Consider the following 13,567-nt stretch of genomic DNA (forward strand, 5'->3'; position numbering starts at 1 on the left):
GCTCATCTTATTTTCAATATTTTCTGAGCTGGATAAAATCTGCACCTCCTACTTATCGAGGCGGAAATGGCGTGGCTGTTGAGATATTCATTCAGAGTGAAATTATGTATGCGATTCCGGGAGGTAGAAAGGAAAATATTGTCCTGCGAGTGAGCTCTAATTTTGTTTTGGGTGAGTTGTGAAATGAGAAAAAGAAACGGCTAAATTAGTTTCTCGGAAGACGCTAATTATAAAACGTTATTTCCTTGTAAAAGAAAACAAGTAAAAAATGCGCAAAAGTTTCTTCAGCGCAATCGAGTTTTCTGCACAGCATATAATCAAGGCCACCGAAAACAGATCATCTTTCGGTGGTCTTGGTATAATGCTGCATTAGCTGCAGCCCATGAAACTTTAACCATGACGCACGATTGTGGCTAACTTTAACCTTATTATTAAATAAAATAAAAACTAATGAAGCTAGAGAGTTGCAATTTGGTATGTTTGATGATTGGAGGGTGGATGATCAACAATCCAATTTGCAGCCCTCTAGCCTCAGTAGTTTTTAAGATCTGAGGGCTGACAGAAAAAGTGCTGACAGAAAAAAGGGCGGACGGAGACAGAGAAAGTCGGCACAAGCGTAGGTACGGTGAGTGTTACCTAATGGTTGATTTGATAATGTACTGCAGACTAAATGTTATTCACTTTGAAAGGGAAGAGCTTCAGGCTCTGGAACTCATTTATTTTGGAAGAACTCTCTTTTTGGTTTCAGGAATAGCGTAATACATTCTATGGCATGGAATAAAGATAAAGAAATTGATTATTCATCTTCATTTTCTGATTTGCCGGATTCCACGCTGGTCATTTCTCTTTGCAACTAATATGAAAACCTGAAAATTCTGACCAATTATCATTATTTTTAGTAGACATAATAGCAGTGAAAACCTGCTAGATTCGCATGACATTTGGTCTTAGGTTGATATTTGAGATTCTTTATGTATCTCATTGTATGCATCATTGTACGGCCTGTCCGCCGATATATATACTTGCCTTTTACATGTTCTGTAATGCATTATATATGTCTTTTTATGCCTGTTAATAAACACAACCTTCATATGGATGTAGTGCGGGCCCTCAGGTCGCCTGCTACCTTTCCGTCTGCTTTCTGTATTGTAAACACCTGTCGAGAATAATAAAGGATCAGCTTACACTTCTGACATTTCTTGAACCTCACACTGGTGACCCCGGAAAAGGGACAGGTAGCGCGGTTTTGGCCCAGCCATTAATGGACTAAATACGGCCACAGCATACCATCAGAGAGCCTTTAGCGGACTAACTATGGCACAAAGTTTAGGCCTCTGATAGCTCCCTCCCTGCCGGAAACCGTGCCATTAATGGACTAAATACGGCATACCCAAAAAGGGCACATTTTGGCACTTAGTTCGACCACTCGAACAATCAGCACCATTAACACCATTAACATCAATACGGCGCATTTTCCCACGTTTTGGTGCGTGAGTAGTAAAGATGTCATGTCAGAAGCTGAACCTCAATGCAAACCCGCGAGCATCGTCTGTATGCCTCTCTCGCAAACAAAGCTAGACGCGGTCAAACTTCCCCTGTTTTCATGGCAGAACGCGGCATCATAGTTCCTGCGGTCAGACGGACACTTTTGCGTGGTGCGCATCTCAGATGATGCTATCAAATCTGACATCACCATGACAGCGCTCCCAGAAGAGGTGTTCAACAGAATCTCCCCTGGCTCAAAGCGCAACTGGACAAGGTCACATATGCGGCCTTGAAAGATAAACTGATGCAATCTTACTCCATTCCCGTGACCGAGAGAGTGCAGCGCACGCTCGACCTGTTATCCCAGCCCCTTGGAGAAGCATCACCCAGGGAAGCCTGGGACGACCTACTGGTGTTGGTAACACTGCCAGGCCGCGACGAAAACGGGAGGAGAAGAATGATAGATTTAACAAAAGCAATCTTCCTTCAGCGTCTCCCGCAGGAAGTTTGGCACCAGATAAGGGATGCAGACACCCTCAACATGGACACCTTAGTTGATGACGCCCAGAAACTATATGAGGCCACCAAGGCCTCAAAAAATGCCGCCGCCCTCACAGCTGCCGCCCTGGGAGCCTGCAGCCTGATGGAGGAGAATGACGACAATGATGGAGACATCAACACCGTTTACAGAAAGAAGACACCACTCAGAGAACACAGGACAAGGTCAAACCCAGCGTGGTGCTTCTTCCACAGAAAGTTTGGAACCAATGCCAGAAACTGCAGGCCTCCCTGTTCCTTCACAAAAAGTGACAAAAGCCACCACAAGTAACAGCTGTGGCCACGAAATCCAACTCCCCGCCAAGGAGGTTTCTTCATCAGAGACAAAATTTCTGAACGGCGCCTTCTGGTAGATACGGGGGCAATGCAGTCGGTCTTCCTGCCATCCAGGGAAGGTTTAGAAAAAATACCTGACTCGACACCTGCCTTCATAGCAGCAAACGGAACCCATCCGCACATATGGCACGACAACCCGGACTGTCTCAATTCTGGGACGCAGATACTACAGGCCTTTCGTCATTGCGGATGTAAAGTTCCCCCTACTGGCCGCAGGATTCCTAGGACACCACAGACTTCTAGTCGACGTCGCAAGACAAAGCCTCCTTGACACAGGAACCTGCCACTCCCGTCAGCTCTTCACCAGGCCTGGAATACTCACCATCTGCTCCACAGCCCCCAATGGCTACATGTCCCTCCTACAGGAGTTCCCAGACGTATTCAAACCAGAGCTATGCCAGTCACTTGGGGCTTCAGCAAAGCATGGCATCTTCCATCACATCACCACAATGGGCCCACCAACCCATGCCAAGTTCCAACGACTGTCCCCACAGAAATTACAAGACGCCAAATGGGCCTTCACAGAGATGGAACGGATGGGCGTCTGTAAAAAAGCATCAAGCCTGTGGGCTTCTCCCCTCCACATGGTAAAGAAATCCGATGGTTCATGGAGGCCCTGCGGGGACTATCAGCGTTTGAATTTACTGACAACACCAGACCACTACCTCCTCCCTAACATGCAAGACCTGATGGGCACCCTCCACAGAGCGAAGATTTTCTCCAAGATGGACCTGCTGAAGTCATACTTCCAAGTCCCTGTACATCCCTTCGGGAGCTACACATTTTCCTATTCCACCTTTGGTCTCAGGAACGCAAGTGCCACATTCCAGCGCATGATGGACACCATCTTGGGGGATCTGCCTTTCTGCATCTGCTACATCGATGACATTCTCATCTTCTCCAGGTCCCCAGAGGAACACCTTTGCCACGTCCACGCTGTCCTGAAACGTCTGCAGAACAGCGGAATGGTCATCAGGTTCGACAAGTGCATTTTCAGGAAAGAAAAAGTAGACTTCCTCAGCCACGAGATTTCCCCAGCAGGAGTGCGCCCCATGGCCTCTAAAGTAAAAGCTATAGAGAACTTCCCGAAACCACAAACCATCATGGCCCTTCAGGAATTTCTCGGAATGATAAACTACTACTGACGTTTCATCCCAGATGTCGCCCACACTATATACCCCCTGACATCAATCCTGCTATATACCCCCTGACATCAATCCTGAAGGGCAAACCAAAAACACTGACTTGGGAGGCTCTGCAGCAGCAGGCATTCATTGCAACAAAGAGAGCCCTCTCCAGTGCCACTACCTTAACTCACCACAACCCCACTGCTGCCCTCAGGTTGACAACAGATGCCAGCAACATCGCCTGTGGCGCAGTACTCGAGCAGCTTGTGAACGGCATTCCCCAGCCCTTGGCCTTCTTCAGCCACAAGTTTTCACCAGCAGAGATCCGCTACAGCACCTTCGACAGAGAGCTGCAGGCTATCTTCCAGGCTGTGAGACACTCCAAGTACCTGCTGGAGGGGACCAAATTCACAATCCTGACAGATCACAAACCCTTGGTCTGCAAGGCAACAGCGGCACCTGACCACTATCTCCAAATTCGGGTGCACCATTAACTACATCCCTGGCAGGAAAAACCCGGTGGCCGACTCCCTGTCGAGGGTAGAAATCAATTCCCTACACCTCGGCATCGACTACAAAGACCTGGCAAGAGAACAAGCAGCAGACCCAGAGACAGCAGACTACAGGACAGCAGTGACGGCTCTTAAGTGGGAAGACATGCCCTTAGCAAGCTCGAACACAACTCTCCTCTGCGACACCAGTACAGGCCGCCCACACCCCCTAGTACCCACTTCGAGGAGAAGGCAGGTGTTTGACATAGTCCATGGTCTCTTCCATCCATCAGGCCGCACAATGGCGCGCCTCATGACTAACAAGTTCGTCTGGCATGGCATCAACAAGGACATTCGCCAGAGGGCAAGGAGCTGCATCCCATGCCAGGCGAGCAAAACGTCCCGACATACAGAGTCCAGGGTCAGCGACTTCCCCCAGCCTCGTCTCCGTTTCAGCCACATCCACATCGATGTCATCAGGCCCCTTCCGCAATCGAGAGGAGCCAGATACCTCCTGACTATCATAGACCACTCCGCCCGCTGGCCCGAGGCAACCCCCATGGAGGAGGCATCAACATCATCATGCGCAGAGGCCCTCCTCTCCAGTTGGATCAGCCGTTTCGGAGTGCCAGACAGCATCACTACGGACAGGGGTCCAGCCTTCCTGTCAGAGCTCTGAGTCTCCTTGGCACGCCTGATGGGTACAACTCTACACAGCACAAGGGCCTACAACCCTGCAGCAAACAGCATGGTCAAGAGGGCGCACCGCTCTCTTAAGGCAGCTCTCATGGCACGCTGCACCAGTGAAAGGTGGAAGGAACAGCTGTACTGGGTCCTGCTGGGTCTCCGCACCGCACCAAAGGCAAATGGCGACGCCTCCCCTGCTGAGAAAGACTATGGGGAGACACTGACCGTCCCCATAGAATTCTTCCCGCCATTAGCGAACAGCGTTGACACACCCCTCCCGAGGTTGAGGGAACTCACTCAGAAGTTTGTGCCCTGCCATAAGACCTTCACAGACAGAACCACCACCTACAGCCCACCTGCCTTACACTACGTCTTCGTCAGGGTGGATGCCTGTTGGCCGCCCTTAACCAGGCCCTACCGGGGGCCCCACCAAGTCATCAGGTGGGCCACCAAGGCATACCTCCATGACATCCACAGGCGGGAAGACTGGATCACCATCGACAGGCTGAAGCCAGCATTCCTGTTGGACAGTGAAGTATGTTAGGAAGAAGGCAGGCACCCCAGAGTTCCCCCTCAGTACCTCCCCGCAGACACACCTGCTCCCCCACCAAAGAGGGGTCCGGGGCGACCCAGGAAACACATCGAGCCAACTCCAGATGTCGGTTCCACCCCACGCCCACAGTTCTCCAGGAGCAGGGGCCCACTCCAACTGCCTCAGCGTCTGCGTGATTAATGTTATTTTCATCCAATAATTGCTCCTCTAATCATTATCTTTGTGGGGGGGGAGTATTTGTAAGGGCATCAAATCGCCTCTCCTTTTTATGTTTCTCCCTTCATACGTACATTAATCACGTCATATATGTTACTTGTTGATATTTCAGATTTTTTATGTATCTCATTGTATGCACCACTGTACTTGACTTTTACATGTTCTGTAACGCATTATATATGTCTTTTTATGCCTGTTAACAAACACAAACAACACAACCTTCGTATGGACGCGGGGGGCGAGGGGGTGCCTCAGGTCGCCCGCTACCTTTCCGTCCGCTTTCCGTATTATAAACACCTGTCGAGAATAATAAAGGATCGGTTTTTCACTTCTGACATTTCTTAGACCTTACATGAGCAGAAGGACTTTTAAGAAAATGATATTTTAAGCCAGTTAAAAAACAAATGTTCCGTGTACGACATGTAATATACTTCCCAAAGTGCAGTAACACAGGAGGCCCACGAGAACTCAAGTCGGCGTGGAAGGAGCCACTTCGTAAAAAGGTAGACAAGTTCAGATATACACAATAGTGCAGAGATGTTCTGATATTTACACGGCGTACATAACATCTACACTAGCATAACACTTACAGAGTGAGAAAGTCTTCAGTTTGAAAGAAAGTCTTCAGTTTGAAAGGATATTCAAAATAATGGAGATTAGTTGTGCCACATTGGGGTACGTATAACATATGTGAGAGGTATCATGTATTAGCCTGTTTCTACTGTCAGAAGTATGGACATCTTGAGAAGGAATGCTAGTCATATAATGGTAATGAGAGTCTGTGGTAACTGTGCTGGTTATCATGTCACGAAGGAATATAGTTCAAATGCTGTCATGCATACGAATTGTACTTATCACAAGACAAGAAACCGACCGTTGGGTGAATACGAAAAACTGTAAAGCTTCGGGTGAGGAAATACAAGGAAAATAACGGCAAATACAGATCATAAATACAAATGATAGTGTCTCGAAGTGCGGTGAATTAATTATCCTGTTTCAGTGGTAACATATTACAAATCGGAAAGATGATAAATGAGAAATCTTTTTATATGCTAGTTGTTGCTGAGACATGGCTTAACGACTTGGATACCGCTAAGACAGCTGGGGTGATCCCTGTAACTCATTCTTTCTTTCACATTTCGAAAGATGGTAGGTTTGGGGCTGGTGTCGTGTGGATAGTCTGTTCTTAGCAGCTGTTCTCGCCTGAACATGCTTGAGAGGACTCTGGTAACGAGTTGTGGGCTTCTACGTATGCATGTAGACGAAAATTAATTTGCTGGTCTCCTACTTTGCTTTTGGCAGACTAGAACTGGATAAGAAGTAATCTTACCTTGAAAATGCCTCCAGTCACGTTATTGAGGTCGCTCATTGAATCTGTCTGCAGAATGACAATATAATAAATATTGTTCATTTTAGATTGAAAGTACAATTGCACAAGTCTAAAAAGAGGTATCTAGTTTAAGCTGTGATTTAACGCGATTTTCCTTATGCTTTTTTTGGCGGGGGAGGGGGCTAAACTAGTGCTGCTATATGATGCACGCAAGTCCAACTTAGAATTTTTGTATACGTCCTTATTTATTTATGCTAGTTTTGCTATTGTTAACTACCTAAAAGGTTATTATATTTGGTGATGCTCGTGTGGTTATTTTTCGGAAAACTTCAGCCACCTCCCACATTATGATTTATATTTTTCTTGGGTAAAACATCAAAACAAAAAATATCTTCTCAATAAATATCTTTCGCAAATGCTTAATAATAGAGAAAACTAATTAATCAAATTACGGCTTATAGGGTAAGACAATAACCGGCCCCCAACGCCCTCCATACCTAATACAGCAAAATTGTAACCAGTAAACACCCCTAGGGTACGTTAGGTTGGTATATTTAGGTTCTTTTAGTGCCCTATCATTTTCTAGCCGTTTTTGCACGGAAATCCCAAAATGGTTTTTCATGCAAAAATGGCTAGCTGGGGTCTTTCGAAATGGCTGGCTGGAGTCTCCCGAAAAATTACCGCTCGTGGTTTCTTAAAATACTGTAGTTTGTCGATGGTTATTTTTTTTAATGTTCCATGTGGCAGATAATCCGATTTCATTCACATTAATTATAATTAATATATATACGTTGATCCTGTTCGGAAAGTTTTTCCGTTTGTCAGACAGCTTTTCGCTGTGGTACAAAGCAGATCTTACTATAGTATACCGTACCAGTAGTCCATAACGTCAACTCGACGGTCGGCGCAAGAAGAAGAAAATTTCCGAAGCGGCTACTTGGAAAGTATTACGTTCTTGTGGGAAATTTAGTTCAAGGCCGAGATGTTTTATCACGTAAGATATCCTGGAAAGCATATTTCAGTAATCATTTTCAGTTATGCGGCTAAAGCTGTGGTAACCGTGTTTTACCACATGCTGACTTATAATGCTAAACCGTGCTACGTACCCCGGCCCGGTCCCGGTAGTTTTGGCCGTAGCCTAACATCCAAAACAACGTAAGACGTTATGGTATTTACCGTCAGTGTTTTATGTTTTACGTACATCCCCAAGGGGCAGGTACTAAACACGGCGCCCGTTTTGCACGTAAACGTGCCTCGGCCGCAACGACACGAACTCCCCCGGCCTAGGCCTTGGATTAGCCTATCCTATGCTAATAATATTATTCTTTATTTCAGCCCAGTGATTACCCTAGTCATGGTAGACTAGTGTAAAAAGATCTAGTCATGACAGTTGGAGGGCCTCAGTTTTCCTCACTGAACAAATACATGGTCCATTATATGGAAGGAAATTTAGTGGGTGAGAACTAGGCCAACAAGAAGTAATGCATCATTTCGTATGTTTTCATGTGTTTTTTGAATGTTCCTGGTGTACATTTTGGTATAGCAGTTGTAGAGAAATTGGACCCCCTCCCCTTACACTACAGTTATTTGGGACTGCAATAGGAAACAGTTTTGTTTTAGTGTTGGAAAACATATCTAGTGAAATATAAGCATGTATTTGACCTAACCTCCTTTAGGGTGTCGTGTCCTTACGGGGTCGGGTGGATTTGCTCCTTCCCCCCTTTCAACAACCCCACAAACATAATCTGGTTAAACTGAAGACTACTTCTGCGGCTTGGTTCCTGCCAGTTGCTGACTGAAATATTTACTGCCTTTTGTTTATGTTTTTGTACATGTAGCCTACATGTCTTTTATATATGCTTTTGATAGTTGTCTTTTGTGTATGTTTTTGATATGTACTACCCTTTGTTTATGTTATTACGTTCATAGCCTGGTACTAAACAAACATGGCACCCAATTTGCACAAAATCTAGCAGTTACTGAACCAGAGGGGTGCTGTTATTAGTCTTCAGTTTTACCCATAGGCTAATTTACATCATTGTGTCCTTAATGACCAAGTGCCTGGGGTAACTTTAAACTTGTTCATCAAGTTGAATCTTAATCAGATTTAGGACTTGCTTAAGTAACATGGTGATCTTAGATTAATTCCTTGTATTTCACTTTTTTTTTTTTCCTCTCACCACCCAGAACTGTTGTTTACCACTTTGGTAACACAATTGTAGGATATAACGGGTACAGTGTTTTTAAAACATTTGCTTCTGAAATGAATGTCAGAAACCTTAACACGCAAAAAATTTCAAATCGAAATATTCCAAGGAACAAGAGTTACACATCTGCCCCAAAGGGACCTTGATTAGGCTGGGAACTGAGGCTGGTTTCTTCAAGCAATTCCTGAATTCCAAAATCCCATCTAATTGCAGAATTTTAGAATAAGAGAACCAGTCAGGTTTCAGAGCTGTCCATGTACTTACATTACCAATTGAAAAAGATGTTCCAAATATGCTAACCATCCTTACCCACAACGCACCAAGACAAGAGTCCAAGTGGGAAATAATGTTTGTTGGTAAATGTTTCAGTAACAGTAAATTTGTGATAGATTTTAGCATGATTTGCATATTAAGTATACTATGGAGGAGACCTAAGAACAGCTCAGGAAAAACTTCCATATTGAGAACTGATATTAAATTTAAAAATCCCATAATCCAGCAGGCGTTCAGAAATTGCTGGAGTGGGACTTATGAGGTATTTATTTGTTGCCAAACAAAAAATGGGCACAACCTAGCAGGGCCTACTCAGATGACTCCATGTTGGGGTAGTACCATCAGTGCACCACTGTAGGCATTACTGAGGTTCTTAGCAGCATCTTTTTGGCTCCAAGCTGCAACCTGTGCCTCCTTTCATATTCTCTCTGCCATCTTACTTTCCACCCTCTCCTAACAGTTGTCTTATAATGCAACTGCGACACTTTCCTCCTGTTACACCTTGAAAATATTTGGCCTAAATTTTTTACTATATACCATTTTACTCCATTGTTACTCAAATGAAAATTTCTTATATAATTATTTTTGCATAATTAATATTTAAAACCCTTTGATTTCCATTATTTTTATGAGAAATCTAATTTATTTTCATTAAAACAAGAGGTACATATAGCATACCAGTAGGCCTAGTGTTTGATGCACACTGCAAGACCTCTTCTCAATGATGAGTGGCTAGTGGGTGCATTTAAAAAGTAGTGGTCACTCTTCGTTAAAGAACCTTTGCCTGCACATGACTGGTACATCAAGAAGAAAGAGGTGTAGATAAGAAAGGCCGTGAGTGTTAGCTTCTATGTTAGTGTTAAAGCAGTTTTTACCGTGCGTGATAAGACCATGAAGTTGTCTTTGGCGGTATTGATAAAGGACTGCTGTTAGAAGAACATCCTTCTCAACACCAAGATCATTTGCCAGAAGGCACAACTACTACCAGCACTTTACGACTGGCAGCAACGCGGAAGGCGACGACACACAGGAAGCAAAGCAGACTTCTTAGACTTTGACAAAGCCGCCAAAGAAGAAGAGGAGGAGGAAGAGCCACAAACAGGACCATTGTCTGCTGCTCAAGGTTCTGGATTTCCTCCCTTCAAGACTATATCAGTGATGACCCTAATGATGACTGATGCAATGCATAAGATACTATGAAAGGGCATGTTCTTTGTGTCCAGAGTGTTGGTGCCCTTTTATTAATACAGACAAGCACATGAAGGAAGTGTTTAGGGGCACCCTTTTTTTCTGGCTTTGTGAGGTGAACAAAAAGGCATACAACTTCTCTGAGGAGGATGTTTTTCTCTTTAATCGTATGAGATCCCTTGGAGTTGAGCATGAGGACATCCATAGCCTCTTGAAAAAACTTTTTGGTTCAGCCGGTAATGAGGGCAGGTGTCTGTGTATGCCAGACAGACATCCTTTACTTCATTTTACTGTGGGATGTCACTGACAAGTTCCAAGGTACCTTCTCCTTGTGACCTGTAGTGGTTGCTCAACATTCGGACAGAAAAATATCTCGCCTGAGTACTTTACATTCACACCCTCAGACTTACTCTTTGCTAGAGTGACTAGACTCACCTTCTTCCCTTCATTATAATTTTTGGAGCAGCATCTAGGCTGAAGTACCTGCTGGAGTTGGACCAGATATAGGTAACTACACTTGGAGCACCCAGTCTTGGCATACATCTCAAGATGCACCTCCCTCCACCCTTACAGTGAAGTAGTGCTGTATTCTGAACCCAACACTGACTTGAATTCCCCAGTGGGAGATATCATGAGGCTCACTCACACCCAGTGCCCTATTACTGTCATGTCAGACCAAGTTTAAAGTTAAAGGAGTCACTGTATCCTGTTTGCATGCACAACTGGGAGCAGGACAAATGCCAGGTTGGTTTCAACTTGTAAGTTGTCAGAGATGACCTCCCACCTGAGGAGTAAGTCTCCTATATAAAAGGTTTTTTTAAAGTAATTTGTATTTTTCTTAGGTATATAAACCAAAACCTTTTTTCACAATCCTACCTTAACCCTGCATTGTTCCAGTGGTCTGAGGAGAAGTGGCTGATAATAGAAGGTGAGTGAAGGGTAGTCTGCCCCCCCTCTCCCTAAAACCACCAGTTAACTACCTTGTTATTGAGTTATACAACCACACCAGCTTGCTCTGAGAATACCCTGGTTTGTATGCCTCATAAAAAAAAAAGTTACCTTAATAAATTTGCTATTTTTACAAGTTTTTGTTGTACACTATGATAAAAATTAATAAAAGCATGTAACAGTGTACAGTTTAGCACTAATTTCGCATTTTTTCAGATTTCACTTGAACATGAGATTCTGCTTCACCCACGATACTTTGGTCCTCAGTTGATGGATACAGTTAGACAGATGTTGTTTACAGAAGTTGAAGGAACATGCACAGGAAAGTAAGTTACATTTTGTACATCATATACTTTCCATTTGGTTTTTTTTTTTATTTTCACCCCATAAATATTTATTCTTTACATAAAAATGATTGACAACAAGATGTTGAAGCTTATAAATGTTGATGGGTTTGTTCATGTCTCTCGTTGTCAAGAGAGAGCCTTTAGAGGTACAGGCAGTCCCCGCTTGTCGGCAGCATTGGCTAACGGCATTTCAGTGTTACGGTGCTTTACTAGTGATCGTTAACTGGATTTTTGGCGCCAGCAAGTGATTTTTGGTGCCGGTAAGCAGTTTATCGGCGCCAATAACCGGTTAACAGTGCCGTTAATCAGTTTATTGGCACTGTTATTGCCGGTTTTCAGTTATTGGCGATTTTCGGTTAGCAGCGCTCAGCCAGGAATGGAACCCCAGCCATTAGCCAGGGACTGCCTGTATTATGCTTATGAAATTACAATAGAGATAGGCTATTTCAATGTTCCATTGAAATTACTGGGTTAAGACCACTGTCAGTGTTTTTTCAAACTATTCAGAGTTAGCTTTCCAGTTTTGGGGGTTATTTTCATTTCATGTTGCCTGTAATATATCATTTATATTCATCTTAATGACATATTTAGCTTGCTCTGTACATTGCTTTTCAGTGGGTTTTAGTTTCCTTAAATTTCCAAAATCTTTTATTATTTTTTAGCACCCAGTGTCCTCCATCAATCTTATGTTAGGTTTTTCCCCAGAGTGCACTGTGGGTTGCCTAGGTTACTGCATGCGTGAGGCATTCTGGAGCAGGTAGATTATCTGATTCTTAGATTGGAGAATTCTTTTTCCTTCAGCCATTAACGCGGAGCTGCTTCACCCACCTCAGACATGGGAGTAGGAAATGGAAATACTGTATTGTGGAGGATAACAAGACCTCTTTACTAATGGATCAATCAGTCTTTGGGCTGACAAACAACCTGGATTTGGAACGACTTCATGTTTTGAGTATTTCTTTCTCCTCTTTTGAAGTAGAAGCCATAGATTCAGTTGCCATTGTATATTCTTTGTACTTGTGGCTCAACACAATAACAGACTTTGCCTTTTTTGGGGGATTTCTCTGGAGGATGAGATGGCAAAATCCAAATGTTAATTTGCGAGGAAGAATGTCTAGGCCAATCTTGAAAAAGCATAACAGAGCTTGTGGCCTCTTTTCAAGATAGGACATGACCAGGAGTGGTCCTCTTCTTATAAACATTCATCCTTACTCTTCCTGAAGACCAAGGTTGAGGCGCAAAGAACTAATGCTCAGGACTCCATTATCTATTGTGCAATTTTCTTCAAGGTTCCTTCGGTAACCAAGCCTTGTGGGTTAGCTACATCATTGAAATCAGGCTTTTGACAAGATAAGACCTTGTCAGTGGCCTGACTGGGTTCCCAGTATTCTTCTTCCTCACAAGGATTTACTGTGACTAGCAAGATGCCTTTTGCCCCATTAGGTAATGTGGCAGTGTTAGGTGGTGGGGGGTAGTCTGTCCTTTAGGTTAGTTATACTTAGCTTCAAGGACTGACACCCTCCCCTTTCTCACAGACTGGTATTATTTCCATCTTGCTCTGAACTACTCAGGCTTCTACAATCACCTCATCATGGTGATGAAGGTGAAAGAGGCCAGAGATCAGTCATTGACCTCTCCTCTGGACTAATGTGTTGCAATCCATTCATGATGGAAAACCAACCTCACAATCCATTCAAGCTTTTATCAGTGTGTGTGTGTGTGTGATTTCAGTCCTTTTGATAATCCTTATTGATAAGAATTTTCAGATACCCTACATCGGGACTCTGAAATACCTCCATTTCATCTGCAACAGGACAGTCT

At 44.0% G+C, this 13,567-nt stretch overlaps 2 protein-coding genes across 6 annotated transcripts in view; both read left to right on the forward strand.

Annotated features, from left to right (window-relative positions):
* Rpb7 (DNA-directed RNA polymerase II subunit Rpb7) overlaps window positions 1-13,567 on the forward strand; it is a 525,952-nt gene that overhangs the window by 493,574 nt on the left and 18,811 nt on the right. For 3 of the 5 annotated variants that reach the window (XM_067120360.1, XM_067120392.1, XM_067120382.1), the window contains one exon: window positions 11,616-11,725. In XM_067120360.1, the coding sequence (XP_066976461.1) occupies window positions 11,670-11,725 (56 nt within the window). In that variant the 5' untranslated portion in view covers window positions 11,616-11,669. Of the gene's footprint in view, window positions 1-7,500; window positions 7,778-7,901; window positions 7,939-11,615; window positions 11,726-13,567 lie in introns of those variants that run through there. The other 2 variants (XM_067120351.1, XM_067120371.1) reach the window with 2 other exon arrangements.
* On the forward strand, window positions 4,164-5,983 carry LOC136843179 (uncharacterized). Its single transcript, XM_067111254.1, has 4 exons — window positions 4,164-4,602; window positions 4,738-5,219; window positions 5,275-5,409; window positions 5,894-5,983. Exons 1-4 carry the CDS (start codon window positions 4,164-4,166, stop codon window positions 5,981-5,983), a joined length of 1,146 nt encoding a protein of 381 aa, XP_066967355.1.

This window comes from Macrobrachium rosenbergii, chromosome 2 (genome assembly GCF_040412425.1).
Source record: "Macrobrachium rosenbergii isolate ZJJX-2024 chromosome 2, ASM4041242v1, whole genome shotgun sequence".
NCBI classification, from domain to species: Eukaryota; Metazoa; Arthropoda; class Malacostraca; order Decapoda; family Palaemonidae; genus Macrobrachium; species Macrobrachium rosenbergii.

What these genes read in the sequence shown, in the direction of transcription:
- LOC136843179 (XM_067111254.1), top strand. Translation starts at nt 4,164, where the DNA reads ATGCCCTTAGCAAGCTCGAACACAACTCTCCTCTGCGACACCAGTACA. An exon ending in CGCAGAGGCCCTCCTCTCCA is followed by an intron (nt 4,603 to 4,737) that starts GTTGGATCAGCC and finishes ACAACCCTGCAG; the next exon opens with CAAACAGCATGGTCAAGAGG. An exon ending in CCAACTGCCTCAGCGTCTGC is followed by an intron (nt 5,410 to 5,893) that starts GTGATTAATGTT and finishes TACTTCCCAAAG; the next exon opens with TGCAGTAACACAGGAGGCCC.